Source organism: Cibotium barometz, chromosome 24 (assembly GCF_041138505.1).
Source record: "Cibotium barometz isolate CiBa-2024 chromosome 24, ASM4113850v1, whole genome shotgun sequence".
Taxonomy (NCBI): domain Eukaryota; kingdom Viridiplantae; phylum Streptophyta; class Polypodiopsida; order Cyatheales; family Cibotiaceae; genus Cibotium; species Cibotium barometz.
The window spans coordinates 39,563,025-39,588,061 of record NC_141069.1 but is presented as its reverse complement, the minus strand read 5'-3'; the positions used below and the strand labels follow the sequence as shown (position 1 = coordinate 39,588,061).

At 46.7% G+C, this 25,037-nt stretch overlaps 1 protein-coding gene across 1 annotated transcript; it reads left to right on the top strand.

Annotated features, from left to right (window-relative positions):
- Positions 1 to 597: 597 nt before the first annotated feature.
- Positions 598 to 24,199, top strand: LOC147625280 (BTB/POZ domain-containing protein At4g08455-like). Its single transcript, XM_086818599.1, has 2 exons — positions 598 to 1,365; positions 23,090 to 24,199. The coding sequence occupies exons 1-2, from the start codon at positions 718 to 720 to the stop codon at positions 23,534 to 23,536; spliced, it is 1,095 nt and encodes a 364-aa protein (XP_086674725.1). The 5' UTR covers positions 598 to 717; the 3' UTR covers positions 23,537 to 24,199.
- The last annotated feature ends 838 nt before the right edge of the window (positions 24,200 to 25,037 follow it).

Here is a 25,037-nt window from a genome sequence, read left to right as displayed (position 1 = left end):
GGACCTTTCCCTCTTTGATTGCTAATGGTATTAGTGATGTATTAATTTTGCGAATGCTATTGGTGTTTTGATTACCCATGCCACGTACTGATCTAGAGTACAAATTGTTGCTTGTGGCATACAGATCGTGGCACTTGTCGTTCCTTATAGGATGCACTAATTGGTAGTAGCATACTGAGTCCAAAAATGACATACGCACGTATTGACCTTGGGAGAGGTGTTTAGTGCACTAATTTCGGGGTGTCCAAACGTCCAAGTTTCTTTTTGCTTAAGGGGACGAGGTTTGTATAAATTTTTTATAGGGTTCTCCCATATAGAGCCGAGTTTTTGTATAGGGACATTGTTTTGAGACGATGTAAAGATATCGCGGAGCTATGCAATTGGTTTTATTTATTAATAAATATTTGCTTTCTTAAAAAAGAGAGAGATGGTTGGTTGTCAGAAGAGGATGGACAAAGTTAACTACGCCGGAAGAGTCTAAGTCTCTCTTCCAAGGACAAAGTTAACTATTGAGGTTAACAATGAACATTCATGCTGTGCTACTACTCTCTTAGAGCACACTTTTTGGATTACAACTAGCATAGTCAATCAAAACCACCTAAGGAGAAATGGCTCTACCCCTCTTCTTCTTCGTCACCTAAGGGTCTCGACGAGTCCCTACTAGCGATCGCATAAGCATCTCTCTCTCTCTCTTATCATGTCGAGTGCCCATGAGCTATGTCATCCATGATCAGCTACGCTTCTTACCCCTACTCTCAAACCTCTTCTTCTTCGTCCCCATCCACCTCCTCTTCACCACTCGATTGGGCTGAATGGGTCCCCGAATGCCTGCAACCAGCCATCGCCATAGCCGGCGAGATGCCCTATCATCAGCAAAGCCACCACTATGAAGAAGAAGAAGAAGACGTAGAGGGCGAAGAAGGCGAAGAGGAAGACGATGATCGGGAGATCTCTGCATCTGCGGGAGGAGAAGAAGAAGAAGAGCAGGGAGCTCACCAGGAAGAAGACATGGACCTGCTCAGCGATCACTACGACTATTCTCAGATGGGTCGCCATCGCCATATCCAGCAGCAGCACCAGCACCATCGTCAACAGCAACACCATCAGCATCAGAATCAGCAGAACAGATCCTTGGCCTGCCTTTCCTGCAAGGAGACCTACACTCCGCGCAGGGCTGGGACCTGCCGTGAGTGTTATGATGAAGCTTCGGAAACAGAGGAGGCTCTAAAGAAGGAGATTGAGGAGCTCCATGCCCGTATCGCCTTCCTGAAGGCTTGGGTGCCCGAGGCCATGGATGAGGATTGTGCTGACATTGTGCTGGAGTGTTCCGATGGATCCAAAATTAGGGCTCACCGTGCTGTCCTGGTGAGCTTTTCAATTTATGTACTTATGGGATTTTGATACATTTCTCACAAGCCTTACAACTAGATCTCACATTTTCAAAGAAGAAGGGGAGAACAATCATGGGGAGCCAATTCTGCAGAGGAATGTGCCTGGAATCTCAGGTTGGCTGGAGGTCCAGCCGATAACTAGATTCTAGGGAACATGTCATGACCGGCTGACAATCCCGGTTGTCACAGTTTAGTGGGAGGGGACCTCATATTATTCTAATATCTGCTCATGTGTTGGCTTCTTGTTGAATTTGCATCATTCAGATTTGCTGATATGTTTCTCAGAGATATAATGTATTCTTCAATTGCTGATGTGTATTCAATGCCACATGGACATGCATCTTATTTGCAGCGATCGAAAGGGTAAGTTTAGAGGCTGTATATGGCAGATTCGCAATTTTGGCAGCCCAGTATGCGTCCAAGAGTGTATGGGACATGCACGAATGGTTGGGACATTTATTGGGCACAATATGAGCATATTTAATGACATTGATAATACTTTGGGTCTTGGCACGTGGAAAGGGCTGGTCACTGAACCCTGATTGCAAACTCTTTGCAAGTGGGCCCTGCCACATATGTGGAGCACCCTTATGCCTCTCTCACTGATCCTAATGCAGACTTCTAGCAGGTGGGGTATTGTCACGTGCATCCCGAACTTGGATGCCACGTGGACATATCTGAACAAGAAGGTGCAGGACTTGGAGTGGAAAACTAGTCCCATGTGAGCCCAGTCCGGGACGAGTTAGCTAGGGTTCTGCACCATGCGTCCAAGGTTAGTGTGCATTGTCATGCACATGAAGCAGTGCCAGTCCGCGTTGTGAGTCTCCCTTTGGAATGATGTCAGGTGTTCTGAGTGTTTGGTTTGTAACCGGACACCAGGCAACTCTATAAGAAGCATGTAGATTGCATGTAGAAGGGAGTAGCCCTTAGGGTTACCCCAGAAAGGGGTATTATATCCTGTGAATGGGCAAGGGGTAGGCCTTAGGCCACCCCAAGGGGCCCAAGAGGCCCACTACCTCTTCCCACCAGCCAAGGATGCTGTGGCTCTGTCGGCTAGGCCATAGAAAAGCCTGGCCAGCCAGCTGACATGCTTTGAAGGCCAGCCCAGCCGGTCGGCTAGCCCATGGGCAGCCAGGATTGTAGGCAGCCAGGGCATAAGGGCTGCCCAGCAGCCTGGACAGTATGCGCAAAGCAGCCAGCATGGCTTGGTGTGAAAACGCTGATTTATTAGTATAAATTGCTGTTTTAAACCAGTTGTGGAGAATAAATCTGCCACCCAACTACTGTAGGATAGCCGACCAGCAGCATGAAAGGGTATATAAAGCCCAACCATAAATTCAGGTCATTTCATCTCATAATTCACGCTGCAGCTACTCAAAGGCCAGGACAGCCAAGGGAGAAGCTAACGCAAGGGTGAAGGTTTGAAGGTCAAGGGCAGAGATCTATCTCAGCCAAAACAAGTTCAGTCAGTCTTTTATTTTTAGATTTTGCATCATTCTAATAAAAGGAAATACACCATTCATGGTGGGGGCCCTACAGAGGGTATTTGGGACCCAATACCGTGTCTTCTCCCTCTCCGTCTGTCTGTGTCTCTCTCTCTGCTTGTTTTTTGCACATCTATTTTCAGTTTTGTGCGTTATTCTCGTCGTGAAACGTTTGGCTGTCCCGAATCAGCTTGTCAAATCCCCACGGATCCCCTCGTGATCGATCTTGGTTCGAAACTCGAATCCTGCAAACAAACGAACAAACAAACAAGAAAGGGAGTGCAGGCCTGACTCACCTCCCAACCATGACAGCCGTGGGCGAGCCCACAGTCTTGGCTGTCCCCTCCGAGCCACGAGCTGAGCTAACTAGGATGACGTACCGACCAATCTCCTCCTCGCGACGTCCCATACCGCCACGAAGCTGCCCTCGCGGGCCTCGAGACTGCTGCCGGCCTCGGCTGCATAAAGCAGGTGCACGTCTGCACTAGATCCAGGCTCCAAGACCATAGAGCTCTCACAAACTCGCGAGACTCTCTATATTACAATAACTAACCTTGGCCACCCTTTTATAGGCTCTTGGCCGGTCATCGGGCGTCCACACTTGGCCGCCCGTCCGTCCATACTTGGGTGCCCGCCCGTTAGTATATCCCTAACTCAGCTCGTCAATCAGCCTGCCTAGTTCCAAGCTTCCCCAAGCCTCGAAACTAGTCTTGCATGCGTATAGCACACGGTAATCTTTTCAGGTTCGTGCGGAACAAATGTCATGTCCTGGACATCTATAATTTCTTGAGGAGTAACTAATTGATCTGCTCCACCCAATACTTCCTTAAGTCTACTGACATGAAATAGAGGATGAACTTTCACATGAGAAGGCAAATCCAATTCATATGCAACTGAACCAATCCGTCGTGTAACACGAAATGGTCCACAGTATCTAGGGGATAATTTCGGAGATCTACCTGTTCGTAAAGTCTCGGAATCTTTCGGAACTCGCAAATACACCATCGTTCCTTCAGAGAACTCTCTGGGTGAACGATGTCTATTAGAATAAAACCTGTCTCGGTCTTGAGCACTTCTAATAGATTCCTTTGCAACTTGTAACATTTCCTGCATATCTCGCAAAAAATTACGTGCTGCATCATGCTGAAGTCCTGAGAATCCTACTGTAACAGGTGATCTAGGTTGAAAACCATACATAAGCATGAAAGGACTAAACCCTGTACTCGTATGCTTAGTACTGTTATATGCAAATTCTAACATAGGAAGATAATCCTCCCATGAACTTTGTCTTTTGGATACATATGCTCGAAGCATATCCTCCAAAATCTGATTCACTCTTTCAGTCTGGCCATCAGATTGAGGATGATCAGAGGAACTCAAATTCAAAGTTGTTTCCAACTTCTCAAAAACAAGTTTCCAAAAATCACTCGTAAACTTAGAGTCCCTGTCTCACTGACTATGTCCTGCGGTAACCCGTACAGTCTAAACAATTGCTCGATAAACTGCCGAGCTAATTGCGTAGCTGTAATAGTCTTCCGGGTCGGTAAAAATCTAGCTATCTTTGTCAAGCGATCTACCACAACCCAAATAGAATCGTGGCCTTGATGTGTTCTTGGCAATCCGGTAATAAAATCCATGGAAATACTTTCCCACTTATTACCTGGGATTTGCAAAGGATGCAACAACCCAGCCTGTCTAAAGCGTTCAGCTTTATTTGCCTGACAAATCTGACACTTGAGAACATAATCTTCTACATACCCTTTCATCTTCGGCCAATAAAAAGTGTGTTTCACTAATGATAGTGTCCTGTGTACCCCAGGGTGTCTAGCAGAAGGGGCGTCGTGACACTCCCTCAGAATCTTGGACCGAATGTCCGGGATCTGTGGTACACAAATTTTGTCATTACGGAATAGTAAACCATTCCGAATCATCCACTGACCTCCTGCAGCCTGAATGGTAGACTGCGCAGTCACCGAGTCTTGGTGAATCAATGAGCTCCCGTCCTGGATCTTCTGCCAAAATGGACCAAAATAACTATCAATCCTGCAAAGCCCTCTCAATGACTGAAATAAGTCAGTAGAAATCTCGGTGAACGACAAAGTATTCACCTCTCTAATCCGACTAAGCGCATCTGCAATATTATTCATGGACCCTTTCCGATAACGGATCTCAAAATCAAAATCTTGCATTAACTCTGCCCAACGAGCTTTCCTGCCTCTCAAATCATCCGCATCACACACATACTTGATTGACTGATGATCAGTCAATACCACAAACTTGGAGCCATATAAATAATGTCTCCAAACCTTGAGAGCATGAATCACAGCATAAAGTTCCTTCTCAAGGGTTGGCCAACGAGATTGAGTGTCGTCTAGCTTTTTACTTTCAAAAGCAACCGGTCTACCATCTTGAAATAAAGCAGCCCCGATAGCATAGTCACTGGCATCAGTTTCAAGATCATAAGGCCGACTAGGATCAGGCAATGCTAAGATAGGTGCTTCCTTGACTTTATCTTTCAAAAGTCTGAAGGCCATATCCAAATCGTTATTCCAAGTGATAGGCTAATTGGACTTACGTCCACGACCTTTCAATAAGTCGGTCATCGGTAGTGTGAGCTGAGAGTACTCCCGTACAGATTTCCTAAGAAAAACAACAAAACCGAGAAAAGAACGAAGTTGTTTCACTGTTCGTGGTATAGGCCAGTCCAAAACCTTCTGAACTCGGTCATAGTCAATGCTCAATCCATCTCTAGTGATCTTGTGTCCCAAGTAAATGATGTCGGTCATAAAGAACTCACATTTACTCAATTTAGCATATAGTCGATTCTGTCTCAAAATAGATAAGACAATCGTGAGGTGTCTGACATGATCCTCGATAGTACGACTATAAATCAAAATATCATCCAGGAACACCACCACAAATTTCCCCAAATGTTCACGAAAAAGATCGTTCATCATTTGCTGGAAAGTAGCTGGAGCATTGGTTAACCCAAAAGGTAATACGAGAAACTCGTAATGGCCATACCTAGTCCGAAAGGCGGTTCTTTCGACATGCCTTTCATGAATACGTATCTGGTGGTAGCCAGTACGCAAATCTATCTTCGTGAAATATTTCGCTCCTGCTAACCGGTCAATCAGGTCATCTGATCTAGGGAGAGGATAACGGTTCTTAATTGTCAGCTTGTTCAATCTTTTGTAATCTATACACATCCTCCAAGTATTGTCCTTCTTTCTCCTAAGCAACACAGGTGCACCCCAAGGTGATTTACTTGGACGGATCTGGCCCATCCTCAAATAATCTTCGAGTTGTTTAGCCAACTCATCTTCCTCAGCTTGGCTCATCCTATAAGGTGGAATACTCACAGGATAAGCACCAGGGATCAAGTCAATACGATGATCAACTGCCCATTCAGGTGGTAAACTCGATGGCAATTCCTTCGGAAATACATCTTGAAACGAATCAAGTATCTTCTGTAATTCTTTGCTTTCAAACACACTTAATTCATTCACATCCATGGAAGGGATGAGAAAAGAAGAAAGTGGAATCAAGACACAATGGAAAGCGGTGTACAAAGAAGAATTCATTATATTTTCAAAATCAATAGTATTTACAAGAGGTCCCTGAGAGGGATGAATACAATCACCTAAAATACTATACTTGGTGTCCCTATGCTGAAAAGAAAAAATATGACTAGACCAATCTATCTGGACATCAAGAGTCTTAAACCACTCAATCCCTAATAACAAGTCTACATTTTTCAGATGCATAACATAGCATTCCAGAGTATCTTTGTAGTCCTGAATCTGGATTGGAAGCATCTCGACCTTGCGATCCCAAACTTGTCTTCCCGCAGGTAGACGTACCTCATAGGTATGGTCGCTGAGTGTCGTATCAAGACTCAATTTCTGCACAAGTTTGTAGTTAACAAAGTTATGCGAACTGCCAGGGTCTAACAGAATGTGAACCTTATGGCCATTCACTTCTCCATAAACTCGGAGAAGATCATGCATGCCAAATACCTTAGAATTGAACAGACAATCAGAACAAGTACTAGGGCGAGAAAGTACAGTAATTGACGTACCTGTCAAAGACAACTGGTTAGCTGCCTTTGGCTTGAGTCCTGCGTTAGGCTTGGTACCCTTTTGCTTTGGGCACTCATTACGCATATGTCCTTTTTCTTCGCAGATAAAACAACGTCCTTCCTTCTTGAGCTTCAAAGCCCTAAGGAGTCGTTTCTTCTTCACGGGTGTCGAACTTGTATTCTTCAAAGGTTGGTCCGAAGACTTGCCTTCTGTCGTGTTAGCCATAGGTGCGGAGAACTTTCTTTTCTGCTTGTTCCCCTGCTCGGTAACGGGTTTCGATTTGGAAGAGACCATCGTATCATCATAGATACGAGCTGAATGAATGGCCTCGTCCAAAGTTTTACATTTGTTATTTTTAACTTGTAATCGGTACGAGTCTGGTAAACCAGCTACGAAAAACCCCAAAAGAGTAGTGGGATCCATCTTTGTAGCTTTCATCTGCAAGTCACGGAACTTCTGGAGGTAGACCTCATAAGTGAGGTGCTGCGAGGTCATGGTCAAAGCTGAAAACCGGGCAACAACATCGTAGTCATCCTCTTTCTTGAGGAATTCTTTCTTGAAAATGTCTTCGAATTGTGCCCAAGTCGTTGGCTTTGGGTTCAGTTCCTTCCACCAAAGCAAAGCTTTGCCGGAGAGGAAACCTGCTGCTAACTGTATCTTCTTTCCATCATCATATGGATGAAACTGAAAGTGAACTTTCCACTTGTGTAGCCAAGTGTCCACGATCTCCTTGGTTCTCTGCTTTTGCTCGCCCCCGAACGGTTCCAGAGTAATATTGGGGCCTAAAGCTGAAGCCAAGGTATCCATTCCCGAGAAAGTAGAGAGGGTAGTGGTCAAGAGAGCGATGGAGTTCTGCAAAGCCTGCATCTGGGCTGCAATTTGTGCCTGACGTTCCGACGAAGAAGCTTCGAGAGCTACTTTGAACTCTTGGAAATCTGATTTTGACACAAACTCGTCAAAAAGATCGGCATCAGTGCCTTCCGTAGCCGGCAAGCCTTCGTGTTCCACGAGGGGCTCCAACTCTGATTCTTGGGTCGACATCGTGAAGAGGGTACGCGGAGAGAAAATTCGATCTTTGCACAATGAAAGTGCGAGCGAACTCGAGAGCTTGAGAGCTTGAAAACTTGAGAACTTGAGAACTCGAGAGATGTGTGGCAAGAAGCCCACGTGAGGGGGTTTATAAAGGTTTTCCAAAAGCCAAAAAAAAATCTCGAAAAGCTAGGCTTAGCTTTTGCTTTAGCTTTTGTGTTTTTGTTTTTTTTTTTCGTGAATAAATAAATAAATAAATATATATATATGGATATATATATTCGCTTTTCTTTTAAAAAAAATAAATAAACATCTTGAAACCTTTGAGAGAGGAGGACTTTTAAACCTTTAAAAAAAAATAATTTAAACTCCCCTAAAAAACAAAAAACGAAAGCACTAAAAATGAATGCTTTCCTTACGTGTTTTTTTTTCTCTACCTCCTGGATTAGCCGGCGCTTGCTGACTGCTGACGTGGAGAGCTGGCCGTTTTCTTGCGTCGCCTGCACGCCTGCCTGTCGGCTGTTGGAAACCGGCGCCTGCACGCCTGCCTGCGCCTGCTATCGGCTGCTGGAACCCGGCGCTTGCTCGTCAGCCTGGTGCGTTACCTGCACTGGCCGACTACAGGGCCTGGCTGGGCGCCTGCGTAGGCCTGGGTGCTGCCCGCTTGGCCTGTGCGCCGGCCTGGCCTGGGCACCAACCCAACGTGCCTAGCCTGGGAGCCTAGATGGGCCTGGCTGCCTGCCGCCTGGCTACACAGGCACGTGCGCCTGCCTGCCAGCCGTCGATAGCATACCAACGTCCCCGCCAGCGCACAAACCTGGCCGCCTGTAAGCGATTCAGCCAAACAATCGAACAGCACAATCTCTTGCTCTCTCTCTCGCGTGCGCCAAAAAGCTACGAAAAGCATTATGCTTTTTTTTCTTTTTTTCTTTTTTTTCTGTTTTCTCTCCCTGCAAGTTATGCGACTGCACACAAGGCCTCTTCTTTGCAAAGCAATCAACCCTATTAAAACTACCATCTCCCATCATCAACATGGGTTTCTTTGATGAAGAAAAAACACATACAAATCTGAAAACTGCAGTATGCACAGAAAAACAGCAAGCTTTTTTAACACATACCGTACTTCGACCTCTTCTTCTCTACCTACCGACTTGCTCGTTCACGAGGTATGCTCTGATACCACTGTCAAATCCCCACGGATCCCCTCGTGATCGATCTTGGTTCGAAACTCGAATCTTGCAAACAAACGAACAAACAAACAAGAAAGGGAGTGCAGGCCTGACTCACCTCCCAACCATGACAGCCGTGGGCGAGCCCACAGTCTTGGCTGTCCCCTCCGAGCCACGAGCTGAGCTAACTAGGATGACGTACTGACCAATCTCCTCCTTGCGACGTCCCATACCGCCACGAAGCTGCCCTCGCGGGCCTCGAGACTGCTGCTGGCCTCGGCTGCATAAAGCAGGTGCACGTCTGCACTAGATCCAGGCTCCAAGACCATAGAGCTCTCACAAACTCGCGAGACTCTCTATATTACAATAACTAACCTTGGCCACCCTTTTATAGGCTCTTGGCCGGTCATCGGGCGTCCACACTTGGCCGCCCGCTCGTCCATACTTGGGTGCCCGCCCGTTAGTATATCCCTAACTCAGCTCGTCAATCAGCTTGCCTAGTTCCAAGCTTCCCCAAGCCTCGAAACTAGTCTTGCATGCGTATAGCACACGGTAGATACCCACTGTGCACATGACACAGCCTTTGGCTGAAAATTGTGTTTGGCTTTTTCCTTGCCCTTGTCTTGGGCAACAAAAGCCCCATCACTGCCACACATGCTAGAAGATTTGTTCTTCTGATTCTGCTCCTCCTGTAGCAACAAGCCAACCAACTCTTCAAATAAGATTGGTTCTGGGTTTCCCCGCATAGATAGAGTGAGCGATGTGCGGAAGTTCAAGTAGGTTTTTGGCAGAGATGATAGTGTCCTGGAAACCAGCTCCTTTTCAGAAATGACCTCATCAATATTGAGCAGCTGCTCTGAAGATCCTAGATCTTCGTAAGATGATCAACCATACTATCACCATCATTCATGCCCAAGTTCTCAAGCTCTTTCTTGAGAAATGCAATCTTGGCCTCATTCTCTGCTTGATACATGGTTTCAAGTACATCCATGTACAGTCCAAAAAGGGTGGGCGATAGCGGGCATCCCTGCTTCACCCCTATCGTGCTGGTCACCCTATCAGATAGTCCGCCTGGAGCTCGGGTTTTGCTTGTCAGAGACTCATACAAAGCATATATCCCCCACTGCATATCCTCGAGCACCTCAATGTCATGCAATCTATGCATAAGCTTGGCACGTGGTATGGTATCGAAGGCTTTGCGGAAGTCAACAAAGCAGCAGTATATCCTCCTCTTTTGTGCCCTGCCCTCTTCAATAAGTGCCCGAAGTGTCAATATGTGATCCAAGGTAGTAAATCCTCTCTTGAAGCCAGCCTGTCCATGTGCTTGATGACCATGCCTCTGCCCATCGGCTCAGCTCCGACTCCAATATAGAGCCATATAGTTTGGCCAAGTAATGACCAATCATGATTGTCCTGTAGTTGCCTGGTACCATGGGGTCCCCACTCTTAAAGAGTGATACAATGATATGCTCTGTCCAGCTTGTCGGGAAACCCTCACAAATGGCACGATTAAACACATGTACGATGAGCGGAGCCAAAGTGTCTCGTGCACATGAGAAGTGCTCTCCAACTAGCCCATCATGATCCTGTGCCTTTCCATTCTGTAACCTGTCTATCGCATCTAGCACCATCCGCATAGTAAAAAAGGTGCTGCTAGCCGGTCTAGCTCCCAGTGGAGGGGGGGTGGGGGGCTGTCCTGGTGCATCATATAGCGCTCTAGCATAAGTATGCCATGCCTCAGGTGCAATAATCGGAGTACCAGGTTGTCTCTCCTGAAACATCTTCCATGCCCTCTTGCTGTCCTTCCCCACGAAGAGTTGGTAGATCTCCTCCTCTAGCTTAGCCAGATAGGCTCGTTTCTTCCTCCGCACAAGGCGCCGAAAGATCATCCTGGCTTGTCTATGCGTGAGACCCAGTGGCAATCTCACGCTGTAGCTGTGCTCGTGTCTCACGACACTCATCATCATACCAACTGTTCTGTGGGGCAGTGCTGCGAGGGTGGGTGGAAGGGATCATAGTGCAAGGAAATGCATGAGGTGGATGCATGTAGTACACCTGCCAATCCTCTCGTGATCTCGTCCAGAGGGCTATGCGGGTCTAAAGCGAACAAGCCATCAGATACTGCATCTCGGTAAACCCCAACTGTCTCATGTGTAAACTGATATCTCGGGTACCTAGGTAGATGAGTGGCTGGCCCATCTCTCGTTGATCTACCTCCTAGTGTGAAACTCAGGTATGCATGATCGGCTGCAATGCCAATGGGCCTATTGGAAATCGTGAAACCCCGCACATCAGGTATCAATGAAGGAGATCCCATCAAGTAGTCCATTGTGCTCGCTCCCCCTTTAGAGTTCCAGTGTGTGAGAGCATATGATCCTTGCCATCTCGATAAGCCATTGTATATGACCAACCCATGTGCACTCCCGAGTGTGAGAAAATGCCTACCATAATCTGTAATCTCCCCCTCATCATGTGTTGATCTCTTACATCCTCTGCCGTGATCTCCCGGTACATAGCCTCTTGAGTATCAGGTATATAGGGCGACACTCCTGATGGTGCAAACCTGGAGTGGGCTGGGGGAAAGTAGCATACCGCCACATATAGCTCGCGGAGCCCCTCTCTGCATATTCGGACCCACATATAGCTCGCGGAGCCCCTCTCTGCATATTCGGACCCACATGTACCTCGCATTTGCATCTCTATGTACCACATGTATTTTGTCACGAAGCTCCTCCCTGTAAAGTATTGCCACTCCTCTAGATCCTTTGGTACCTCCCACTGTGCGTGGCTGAGGGCGGAAAACGGATTCCCATCTATAACCTTGTACGTCAGGAAGCCTCTTGTTTGTGCAGTGATGGGTCTCCGTATACATAGCAATATCATTGTGTCTGAAAGTATCCTCAAAGTATCCTGCATGTGTTCTAAGGGCTCCGTTGCTATTCCACACCGTGAATCGCAAGGTCTCATAGGCCACGCACCGTCAAGCGGGCCTCCTCTCCGTAATGATGACTCGGCCATCTCTATATAGTGCCCATTTCCCCTCTTTCCTTGCCTCAAGCACACGCAGCATGTGTTCCTTCCGGTGTGCTATCTGTGCCGGTGTAAGGTCCTCATCCAAATAAATCTTTTCCCCCTTAAGGGCCATCCTTTTGGAGAGGAAGGCCTTCTTCTTCTCCAAGTCACCAAACTTGATGATCAATATCTTCGCCCTGGTTTCATCTCGGCCTACTCGCCATGCTCCGGTAATGGGTACATCAGTCGCTCCAATTTTTGTTGCAAGAGCTTTTGCATCCTCTTGGGGATTTCCCTTATCTTCCCACCCAACTACACGTACATGTAAGGAACGTGCCCGTCTCTTGGCTTCCTCTTCCAATGTAGCATTCATCACCTCTACTTTATTGACTGGTGTATCCTTTTGTTTTTTTACTACTTCAATCCATGGGTTGACTTCCTCAATTTGTTTCTTTGTGGCACTGGCAATTTCAGCCCATGAATGCATTTCCTTCTCACCTGCAGCCACTTTTGCCTTACATGATTCCAAAGTGTTTTGAATTTCTGTGATGTCTTTTTCGTGGTCAGCCATACATGTCTTCAAAGTGCCTTCGTACGATGCAACTGTTGTGCCAATCTCTCGGAGCATGTCATCCTTCCATTTCTGCATCTCTTTTTCCATTTCCGTGTGCATCAAGGCTTGGACTAATTCCATCTCAACCCGTACTTGGGCGTGCATTTCTCCCTTCAATTGGACATACATCTCTTCCTTCAGCGTTTTGTATCACTTTCCTTTGGGCATGCATCTGCTTTGTCCATTCCTTTTCAAGCTCCTGTCGCATGGTGTTCATCTCGGTCCTTATGTGAAGTTGTATCTCCTCATAAAGGGCCTCATCTCGTCGGGCCATCTTCATAATCCTTTGTGAGCCAGGGGACATGATTCCTTCCCTCAGTCTTCTGCGGTAGGCATTTGGTGCCTTCGTGGGGGTGTGAAAGGTTGTCTCAGCATCCTGTTCCCCCTCTAGGGGTTGAGACATGTTTTCCCCTACTAGTTGCTGCCTCGGGGGCCTGAGCAAGGGTGTGTGGGAAAAGGGCCGGCGACCTGTGCACAGGGTAGCGAGGTAGCCTACAGCGGCGGGCAGAGCAGAGCAGAGCAGTGAGGTGGCCTGCGCAAGGGCAGCGAGGCAGCCTGCAGAGGTGCGCACGGAGGCGGGTAGAGGCGTGCAGGTGGGTGCGCATAGAGCAGAGGCGCACAGGTCATCTCAGCAGGCGCACAGAGAGAGAGGCGTGCAGGTGGGTGCGCATAGAGCAGAGGCGCACAGGTCATCTCAGCAGGCGCAGAGAGAGAGAGAGAGAGAGAGAGAGAGAGAGAGAGAGAGAGAGAGAGAGAGAGAGAGCTATATTAATGTCCTTTAGAGGCCACATCTGACCTATAGGACTAATCAGATACATCCATGTGATTACATTCCACTTCGGGGGCAACAAAATGAAAATAGAGATAAATCTAAAAATAGTTCAAATTCCCTACATGACCGTAGGAGAATCCTAGATAACATGAAGGATTTCTCCAGCAGCTACTCATCATTACTACCATGTTTGGTTGTCCTGAAATCTGCAATAACAGCTCTACCTCTACGGTAGACTGTCCATTTTCCTTGTTTCCTTGCTTCGTATACTTTATTGAGTTCTTGTTTCCTTTTTTAGTTGTGTGGCTGTGAGTTCATCCGCCATCCACACCTTCGTTCCCTTAAGTGACCTTGTTTGCTTCATGACTTTAATTTTGTCTTTCATATCTGCGTACCTCAAAACCACATGTTTTCCTTTGATTGCCACTGAGGGATCTCCAATGTCGATGAAAGGGATAGCTCTACACATCTTTCTTTGTAGAATCTCGCATTCCGGGACATAAGTATCATTCGCAATCTCCTCGTCCTCCAATACCTCCACCTGTTCCCAACCCTCTGACAAACCACCCATCCTAATTTCTTTTGCAATCCATTGCTGCTCTTCATTAATATGTGATATTACTTCTTTAATGAGAATTTCTTTCGGCTGTGGATCAAGTAAATTTACCTGTGTGATTTCCTCCCTGTTTTCTTTTTCGTGTTGTTGTTCCTTAATCTGTTTCTCCAGGGTTGAAAGATGTTGTTTTGTCTGATGTAGTTCATTTTGCAAGGCTGAATTTGTTTGCTGAAGATGTTGGATCATGCTCAGGAGGTACCGCTCCCATGGTGATGGTTTTTCATTGGGTTTGGTAGGAGGGGGGAGAGAGAGAGAGAGAGAGAGAGAGAGAGAGAGAGAGAGAAGAAGAAGAAGAAGAAGAAGAAGAAGAAGAAAGATATATTTTTTTCTTTCTGGGAAAAAGATCCTCCTATTAGTTAACGAAAAGCCAGCCACGAAGGGCTACAGACAACCATGAAGGGCTAGATACAAACTCGCCTCCATGTGCGGGGCAGGGATCAAAGGATCAAAGGTGGAGAAAGATGCACTTTTTCTCCAGGTGGGAAAGAAAGATATATTAAGCGTCTGCTAAAGACCCAATGGGCATATGAGACCAAAGTGATACACTAATGTCCATGACATATCTCATCATGGAATGGAAAATAAAATAGAAACAAAACATAGCTATCTCATTGAGCATTAGCCCCCAATAGATGATGGTATACCACTCTCCAAAATATCAAGCATGGGGCTAATGAGTATGGCCGAGACGTCTCCCTCAGCTACGTCACATGGAAAGTTAGCTCGATGGCGGCGGAGCATGTCCTGGATTTGGAGCTGATGAGGGGATCATGGTCGATGTCCGGGGGTAGGGGCATTGGGCACGTTGGAATGCGAAGGCCCGGTCCGAGGTAACTCCTCTCGAGCGAGGTGGGTTCGGAGTAGCACGAGGTGGGTCCACTAGTGGGGGGGGAGAGAGAGAGAGAGAAATGAAATGATATATTAACGTCCTCAAAAGGCCAAAATGACCCATGAGACCAAAAAGGTTACAACAATTGGTGGATCTGATACAATGTCTGTGTAAGAAAAGCTAAAACAACTAAACAACTAACTGAAACTGAAACAATAACTATGAGGAAAAGTAAGGTACTATGAGAGAGAAAGAGAGAGAGAGAGAGAGAGTGCATTGACTCGATGATTACTTGATTGATTGATGTGTTAACCTTCACCAACTACAATGCTTTCATAAGCATGTAGCCTTACATTTTGACCCAGAGAAATCACGCAAACACACTGGATGAGTTACATCCGGCACACTTATCCTATCCACTTGTAAGGGTGGGTTCACATACACGTCTCTGAATCCCAACAAACCCCCCTTCATACGAAGGTAGGGATGCTTGACAAAACCATCAATAGTCATCTCTGGATTGCACCACGTGCTATTCTCATAATGATTTGGACTCTAGACTACACGTTCTCAAAGGAGACACAATGGCATCAACACCTCAACTCTCATGTCAGGCCTGATATAAGAGCTTGACCATCTAATGACAGCCTACATCAGCTTCAGCTTTCTAAGAACAACACCCCCCCCCTCGGTTAGCAGACATTTCCTGTTTGTACCATATAGGGAGTGAGGGCCTTTGTTGTGGGTGTGCCCGCCCATGTAGGTGTTTTTTCCATTTTTCCCATTGTCCATGTTATCTCCCCAACTTTGCTAGTTGTGGGGGGACCTTGAGAGCTGGCTGACTTGATCTGTATTCTACTTGACTTGTTTTTGTCTTGGCCGATTGAGGCCAGGTTGATCATGGGCTTTCCCAACCACAAAACAGGCTGTCAAACTCAATCGACCAAGACAAAAACAGGTCGGGCAGGCTAATCGGACAAAGCAACGAGCCAGGTTGTTTGAGAAGGCGGAATGGAGAATGGGATCTACAAACTCTCAACACTCTCTTCTCTGACAAGTACTCAACTCGGTGATTTGTGGCATTTCTGTTTTGGCCACTTGAATGTGGATCCGCTACGGTGGGCTTTCCGGGACCAGATGATGGATGGCTTGCTAGATAAGATATTGGCAGCAGGCAAGGACATTGTAGTTCTTGTATTTGTGGTAAGCACCATAGGGAGTCTTTTCGACTTGTGTGGGCCTATGCAGACCCCATCTTTAGGAGGGTCCTTGTACTTCATGCTGCTTGTGGATGATTGTAGCAGGTTTACATGGGTTTATTTTCTTTCCCAGAAGGACCAAGCTTTTGCTCGGTTCAAGGAGTGGCATGTTATGGTAGAAAAGGAATTTGGATTGTAGGTGAAGACTCTTTGGGCTGACAAAGAAGGGGAGTTTTCTTCTAATGCTTTTGTGCGGAACATGGCATCAAGCGAGAGGTGGCCAATATAGGATCGCCTTTAGAGAATGGAGTAGTTGAATGTAAGAACCGGACTGTGGTGGAGATGGCGAGGACGATGCTAGAGCATTGTGATCTTCATCGTCCACTTTGGGAAGAGGCTGTGGCTATGGCTATCCATACCCTCAACCGATCTCCATCGACTTCAATACCAAAGATGACTCCATATGAGGTTTATTTTGGCAAGAAACCAAATGTCTCCTATTTTCGTGTTTGTGGGAGTGATGCCTATGTTCACATTTCAAAGAAGCATGGGGGGAAGCTTGACTCGAAGTCCCAGAAGTTTGTATTTGTGGGATATAACTCTCTTTCCAAAGGCTACAAGTTATATGACCCAAAGCGGAACGAGGTTGTTGTCAGTAGAGATGTTGTCTTTGATGAGCATGTTTCAGCTTCCATAGTTGAGGAGCCACCACTTCTTGGAGAACCAGATGAGTATGAGGATGATTCCCAGGCTATTGTTCGAGCTAGCCTTCCTCAGTTAGTTGTAGAGGTTGAGCCCGAGGTTGGAGATGAGCCCCAGCAGCAGCAGGAGTTTTCGTGTTCTATTCGAGTACCAAAGTGGTTGTTGGACACCATTCGGGAGTCAGGTGTTATGGAGTATCCCTCTGAGTGGACCACAAAGGATGGGCCGCGAAGATCGCATAGAGTTCATGACAAAAGTCAATCAGAGGAGCTGTTACAGGTGAACTATGCTTTGATGTCTCGTATCATTTAGAACAAAGAATCCACTTCCGTTAAGGAAGCTCTTTCCGAGGAGACTTGGAGGAAAGCCACGCAAGTGGAGCTTGAAGCCGTAGAGAAGAATTACACTTGGGAGTTGGTTCCGAGGCCGTCAAAACGGTTAGTCATTGGTGTCAAGTGGGTCTACAAGACCAAGTATACGTCTGATGGGTCGGTGGACAAGCACAAGGCCAGACTTGTGACTAAGGGCTATGCTCAGCGGCCTGGCATCGACTATGAAGACACTTTTGCACCGACAGCTAGGATAACCACGATTCGGACAATTCTTATCCTTGCCTCTTCTTAGCGGTGGCTGGTGTATTAGATGGATGTAAAATCTGCGTTCCTTAATGGTGACTTGCAGGAGGAGGTGTATGTTGAGTAACCTCCAAGCTTGAGGTTCCGGGATCAAAGGGTATGGTTTACAAGTTGCGGAAGGCCTTGTATGGTCTTAAGCAAGCTCCTAGGGCTTGGAATCAGAAGATTGATTCCTTCTTTCTACGGAAGGGTTTCCAGAGATCAGTTGCAAATCCAAACTTGCATCTCTTTTGGGAACGCGGTATGGTCACCTTGATTATTCTTTATGTGGATGATCTTATTCTGACTTGCGGTCATGTGGAGCACATAGCTATGATGAAGGCTGCCTTGTCAAAGGAGTTTGAGATGACGGACTTAGGCTTTCTCCATTTCTTGTTGGGATTGGAGATTTGGCAAACCCAGAGGGGGTTCTTGTTTCTTAGCAATGGTATGTTCATGAGTTGCTGGAGGCCTTTGGGATGGAGAACTGCAAGTCTATTTCTTCACCCATGGACCCGAATACCAAATTGACAGGTACATGATCCTTGTGAGCAGGTAGCTTGTTGGTTCATTGATTTGGTTGTTGAACACCAGATTGGGAGTTTTCTAGTGGAGCTGTTGAGCTCATTCATGCAAACACCTCTGAAGACTCATTGGGATGTAGGATTGCGGATCTTGCTGTATCTATAGGGCATGAAGGATCATGGACTCTTCTATGACACTGGAGAGGGAACGAAGGACTGAGTCAGAATTCGAGGTTGGAGTGACTCAGATTGGGGAGGAGATCCAGACACGGGGAGATCTACATCAGGCTACGGATTTACCCTTGGCGCAAGAGCTATTTCTTGGAGCAGCAAGAGGCAACCAACTATTGCCTTGTCTTCTATAGAGACAGATTACCGGGCTACTTGTGGTGCTGCTTGCGAGGTTGTGTGGCTGCGGAGGTTACTTGGTGAGATTGGGTTTCCACAGAAGGAACCCATGGTCATCCAGTGCAATAACCAGAGTTGTATAGCTATTGCTCTGAGCCCGGTCTTCCATGCCCGGACCAAGCATATAGAGATACAATATCACTTTGTTCGTGAGAAGATTTGGGCTGGTGCATCTTGCTTATCTATTGTTTGACGGAGGACCTCTTCATGAAGCCTCTACCTCAGCAGATGCTCCGTTAGCACTCCAGCTCACTGGGGTTGGTTCCACATCCAGGAGCTGAGACGGGGTGTTAGCAGTCATCTCCTATCTGTACCATATAGGGAGTGAGGACCTTTGTTGTGGGTGTGCCCGCCCATGTAGGTGTTTTTTCCATTTTTCCCATTGTCCATGTTATTTCCCTAGTTTTTCTAGTCATGGGGGACCCTGAGAGCTGGCCGACTTGATCTGTATTATGCCCGACCTGTTTTTTGTCTTGGCCTACTGTGTTAGAAGTCATCTCCTGTCTTTACTGACACCAGGGCCCCGTTGTGGGTGTGCCCTCCCTTATTAGGTGTTTTCTCATTTTTCCCCACTGTCCATATTTTTTTCCCATTTTTCCCTATTTTTCCTTGGCTTGGGTGGTTGCCCTGTGATGGCAGGAGGACCCACATGCTGGCCGACTGCTCCTTCAGGTTCCCGACCTCTGATGTGTGCTGGCCGACTGCTGTAGATATCTGGTTGTGGAGTTTCAGGCCCTGTCGGCTGCCTTTCTACAGGCCGACTGCATGCTTGGGGCCATATAAAATGGCCCCATAGCCCCCATGCCATTGTGTATCGTATTCGGGATCTTCTTTGTGTATATAGAGCAGAGTTACACGCCTCTATCTCTCTCCCTCTCTTGTGCTGTTTTTCTGCATTGCGTTAGCTCTCGTGTTCCCAGATTCGGTCATCATCTCCGTTGCGTATTCTGACATGGTATTAGAGCCCTAGGCTCGTGATAGTTCTTGGGATTTGTGTGAGCAAGAAGGGGACTGGTGTGTTGCTGATTAGTGGACTGTTCGGGACTGATCGGGAAGAGGAGAAGCAAGAGGACGGCGGGCTGATTTGCTGGACAGCCACTTGCAGGTGTAAATTCTTCTTTGTTCCCATCCACCCACCCTTTTTCAGAGTACATTCCCACAATGGCAGATTTGTTAGAGATGGCCAAGAGGCATGTGAAGATCCCTACACTCCACACGTTTCTGGTGAATCGTCAGTTGGACAGGAACAACTACGGCATATGGAAGGTTATGATGGAATCTGTTCTGGAGTCTTATGACCTTGCTGGTTTCATGGTTGTTGGGGTTCCACGGCCGGAAGTAGAGGAAGGGGAGTTACCGTTGATCCGTAAGGACCGGGAGGCACAAGCACAGTTGTGGGATCGTGTCAACGCCAGGGTCCGTTCATTTATCTTCCTCAACTGCACACCGCAGGTAATCAATCATATCAAGCATATGACACTGGCCAGAGATACATGGCAGCATTTGGCTTCTCTTTACAACAGGGTATCGCCCATGAAGAGGATTTCCTTGGAAGTACAGATACGGGTTATGAGCCCTGCAAAGTCGTCGACGATGCGGGAGTATATTAACAAGTTGCAGGCTCTTCAGCAGGAAGTTCTCCAAGCTGGGAAGGAGATCATCGGAGGACATGGCCATAACATTGCTGTCGCATTTGCCCTCTTAGTACTCAACATTCTACTCGTCTTTGATTACCAGTGGGGCAGGCTCAGCACCATTACTTGGGAGGAGCTTGTGCCCATGGTCTCGGACCAGGAGGAAAGATTCTTGAACCCTCCTCAGGATGGAGGTTCGGAGGCCTTAACTGGCCAACGGTCAAAAGGCCATAACACGGGCAAAGGGAAGGCTTCACCGGAGAAATCTTCTGAGAAGAAGTCGGACGCTGACCGCGAGAAATTAAAGGCAGAGGACATGTAATGATTGTGGTGAGAAAGGCCACTATTGGAGGCAGTGTCCCAAGCAGAAGACCGAGAAGGGTGAAGATTCCTCAGCAGCAATCATGAAGACTCCGGCTTTTGTGCACTTGGAGGTGATGGACAGCGATGCTTCATTTTCTTCAGGCAGGGAGGAGGTTGGAGGACTCGCCACAACGAATACTCGGGAGTGGATTCTAGACAGTGGTGCTTCCAGGCGCACGACTCTTTCCCGTTCAGATTTACAGGATCTCTGCAAGTATTCTGGTCACATTCTTACTGGGGATACATCCACTATCCCAGTTCACAGTGAGGGCAGGTTGGAGATAGTTCCCGATGGCAGAGGGGAGAAGCATTCCTCCCGGGTGTTGTATGTTCCGTCACTTGGTTTTCATCTATTGTCAGTACATCAGGTTTGCAAGACTGGCGTACGGGTGGAGTTTGCTGAGCATTTTGTTGCTCTCCGGGACAAAGCAACAGGCCAGGTAGTTTGGGAAGACGGAGTGGAGAATGGAGTTTACAAGCTTTGAGCACTCTCTCCCCCAGGTCCTCAGTTTTGTGATGAGTGGCAGTCTGGTAATGGCCACTTAAGTGTGGATACGCTGTAGGTGCAGGCTCTCCGGGACTAGATGGAGGATAGCTTGCCAATTGATGGCAGCAGTTGGCAGGAACTTTCTAGTATTGATGTTGGTGGTTCTTGTGTTCATCAGTCAGAGGAAACTGAACAGGTAACTTATGCTCTGATGTCTCGTAGCATTCGGGACAAGAAACTTCTGTAGATGAGGGTGTTCTTTCCATGGGAACCTCTCGGAAAGCCAGGCAAGTGGCGGTTGATTACTTGCAGAAGGAGGTGGTGGTTGCACATTCTCCAGGCTTTGTGGTTCCGGATTCAGAGGGGGTGATTAACAGGTTTCACAAGGCCTTGCGTGGTCTTCAGCGGGTTTCCAGGACTTGGCCTTCCACCGTAACAGGTGTTGATCCTTGTGAGCAGTGTGATGCCTCTTTGACTTGGAAGCAGAATGGTTCATTGATTTGGTTGATGGATACCAGATTGGACGGGAGCTTCCTGATGAGGCTGTTGAGCTCGTGTTTGCAGATGACTCTTTGGGAGGCAAGATTGCGTATCTTGTGGTTTCTGCAGCATGCGAAGGATCACGGACTCTTTTACACGGGAGGGGGATTGATGGATGGAGTCCGACTCCACGGTTGGAGTGACTCAGATTGGGGAGGAGATCCAAACACGAGGAGATCTACTTCAGGCCCAGGAGCAGTTTTATGGAGCAGTAAGAGGCAGTCATCTTTTGCCTTGTCGTCGACAGAGCCAGAGTACCGGGCTGCTTGTGATGCTGCTTGTGAGGTGGTAAGGTTGTAGAGGTTGCATGGCAGGATTGGGCTTCCATTGGAGGAACCCACGGTCATCCAGAGGCACTTTGTTCGTGAACAGATCGTTGTTGATGACATCTTGCTAGAGTTATGTTCGACGGAGGATAGTACGGTTTACCTCTTCACGAAGTCGCTACCTCATGCTTTGCTCAGGTGGCACCCCAACTCCCTGTGGTTGGTTTCACAGCCAAGAGCTGAGAGGGGGTGTTAGAAGTCATCTCCTGTCTTTATTGAGACACCAGTGCCTCTGTTGTGGGTGTGCCCACCCTTATTAGGTGTTTTCTCATTTTTCCCTACTCTCCATATTTTTTCCCCATTTTTCCCTATTTTTCCTTGGCTTGGGTGGTTGCCCTGTGATGGCAGGAGGACCCACATGCTGGCCGACTGCTCCTTCAGGTCCCCGACCTCTGATGTGTGCTGGCCGACTGTGTACAGCTGGCCGACTGCTGTAGATATCTGGTCGTGGAGTTTCAGGCCCTGTCGGCTGCCTTTCTACAGGCCGACTGCATGCTTGGGGCCATATAAAATGGCCCCATAGCCCCCATGCCATTGTGTATCGTATTCGGGATCTTCTTTGTGTATATAGAGTAGCTGAGTTGCACGCCTCTATCTCTCTCCCTCTCTTGTGCTGTTTTTCTGCATTGCGTTAGCTCTTGTGTTCCCAGATTTGGTCATCATCTCCGCTGCGTATTCTGACAGACTGATCATGTGCTGGCCAACTGGATGATTTTCCAGTCGTGGGCTTTCATAGGGATGTCGGCCTGTTTTGTAGCTGGCCGACCAGCAGCCCAGGGTGGTATATATACCACCCTTGCCCCCCCACATCACTTGTATCGTTTCTGTACCGGATCTAGTGTATATAGCAGAGTTTATACAGCTTCTCTCTCTCTACACTTCTGCATTTTCTCTCTCACAGCTGTTTGTCTCACTACCGCTGTGCATTCCGATCTCTCTCTTCACTCCCCGCCCCCCCCCCCCCCCCCCCCCCCCCCCCCCTGCCCCCCCCCCCACGCTCTAAGCAAGGATATGTGGGAATGAAGCCTTTGATAACATTAAGGTATTACAAAATGAAAACACACAGTTTATTTAATTGAGTTTTTGGGGGACTTACCCGGGCAGAAAATCCTTGACTCACACACTCAGGCAGGATGGTTCATCTGGCAAATTTCTTAATAAGAGAAACAAAACCTTGAATTCCTTTGGTTCTAGCATCCTGCCAGATTTTTTTAAGTCACATATTTTTGTTTGTTTTTTCCTTTTATTCAAAGGTGTTCTCTTCTTCTGTAAAGCTGTTTTTTTCTGGCATTCAGATAAGTCGATCTTCGGTTTTCAAGGCTATGCTGGAGAGTAAAATGGAAGAAAGTAGGACCAACACCATCAAGATAACTGACTTTGCCTACGAAGTTTTGAGACTCTTCATACACTACCTATATACAGCTGAAATTTTACTGGAGTCTTTGGACAAGCATGCATTTGATCTGTTGGCACTGGCTGAGAAGTACAATGTGAAACAGCTGAAATCTGTTTGTGAGCGGTACATGATCTCAAAGGTGAACAGTGGGAATGCATTGTCCAACTTTGAATATGCCAGCTTACATGGGGCTAAGACCTTGAAGCAGGCTGCACTAAGCACCATCATGGAAAATATCTATGAACTTCCTGCAAAGAACGAGTACCAAGATCTGGTAAACAGAGATGCAAAGCTGGTTGTGGAGATATTTGAGGCTTACGTAGCAAAGCAAATGGTGACTCAATGATTGTGTATGGTTTTTGGAGTAGTCTGATCATGCTTTTAGCAAGTAACCCCTAGGAGGTGGTGCTGTGAGTGGGTAAGTTATTGCTAGTTCTGAATAGATTTGGTTGGTCCTTGATCACTTAATTGGTGGTTAATTAAGGGGATTGGGTATATAGTATGGTTCAGGTGCTGTACAGAGGTGGGAGGTGTGAAGTCTTCAATAAATGGCTGGTTTTGAATCTTTGTATGGGAGGCTCTCGTGTGAAAAATGTTGTGAGTGCAAGGACAACTGCAGACAAGGTTGTATCTTTGTAGATCTGGGCACCCATGTGTTTCCTTAACGCATATCAATGAGTATACTACACAAAGAATGGTGGTCGGGGTTTCAATGGATGCAACATCATCTTTGTCTTATTTTTCACATGGCTTGCTTTGAGTTTTGGTTCACATATACACTCCCTTTCATGTGTAAAGATGTGTTTACCAAGGTTTAGTATCCGAGAATGGAGGACATGCTTACCTTGCCAGGGCAAGTGTTGCTGTACCCTAGTGGTTGCTTTATGTTACTGGAAATGTGATGACATGAAGCGTACTTGTTAGTGGTTTGAGGTTTTCTGTTCCGCTATGTTCTCTTTTTGTGAAGATTTGCAAATTTACTTTTATGATATGTGTGGTTGCATGCTGCCATGGATTGTTTTTGTTTATGTAATGGTCAACTAGCTTATACTTGTATAGATATGATAAGAATGCCTCACATTATTTGGCTAAAGATCACTTTTTGATTTCATAGATTTTTGGTGGTACATGTAAAATTACCTTTGTACGTCAGTTTACTAGCCTTATTTGGGTTTAACTGGTAGAAGATCATGGCAAAGGCTCGTGCTGTTTAAAGTACTAGCTGTTATGTTTTTGTAATTTCAGGATTTTGAATGTTAGGATGCCAGAAAACAGAACTTGTACAGACAATGTGGGGAGCTTGTAAGCCTGCATTCCTCTTAATTTTATCATTGCGTGGTTTGGAAGTCTTTTTTTCACACCTTTCTGCTTGTAGGTGTTTACAAGGCTTTTGTTATTTAGCTCTCTCTCTCTCTCTCTCTCTCTCTCTCTCTCGTTTCAGTTTTTGCTTTGTAAGTATTTGGTCCACCCATAAGAGTCTCGACTCTTTCAAAACCTTGAGAGCAGCTTATAGCTAAGCCCTCCATTTTTTTTTTTCAGCTAAGCAGCGAACTCGTGAACCCAACACTAGGGCGGCAAGGGGTCACCAAGAAAAAGTGTAGAATTTAAGAGTATTTTTCAATTTTAGGAGTTGCAAATATACTTAAAGCCAATTTTTTATTTTTATTTTTGGCGGCGTGCAACCACGGACCTTGCTAGAGGAGATGTACTAAGGCACTTCATCAAGAAGTGTTATGCGGAATATAGGGTTAATAAGAAGACAACCCTATTTTGCATGTGATGATCCAACAAATTGATAGTAGCAATCAGGTTGTGTTGGGCGACATTTGAGCATGTCAAGGGTAGGA

What these genes read in the sequence shown, in the direction of transcription:
- LOC147625280 (XM_086818599.1), top strand. Translation starts at nt 718, where the DNA reads ATGTCATCCATGATCAGCTACGCTTCTTACCCCTACTCTCAAACCTCT. An exon ending in GGGCTCACCGTGCTGTCCTG is followed by an intron (nt 1,366 to 23,089) that starts GTGAGCTTTTCA and finishes TCTGGCATTCAG; the next exon opens with ATAAGTCGATCTTCGGTTTT.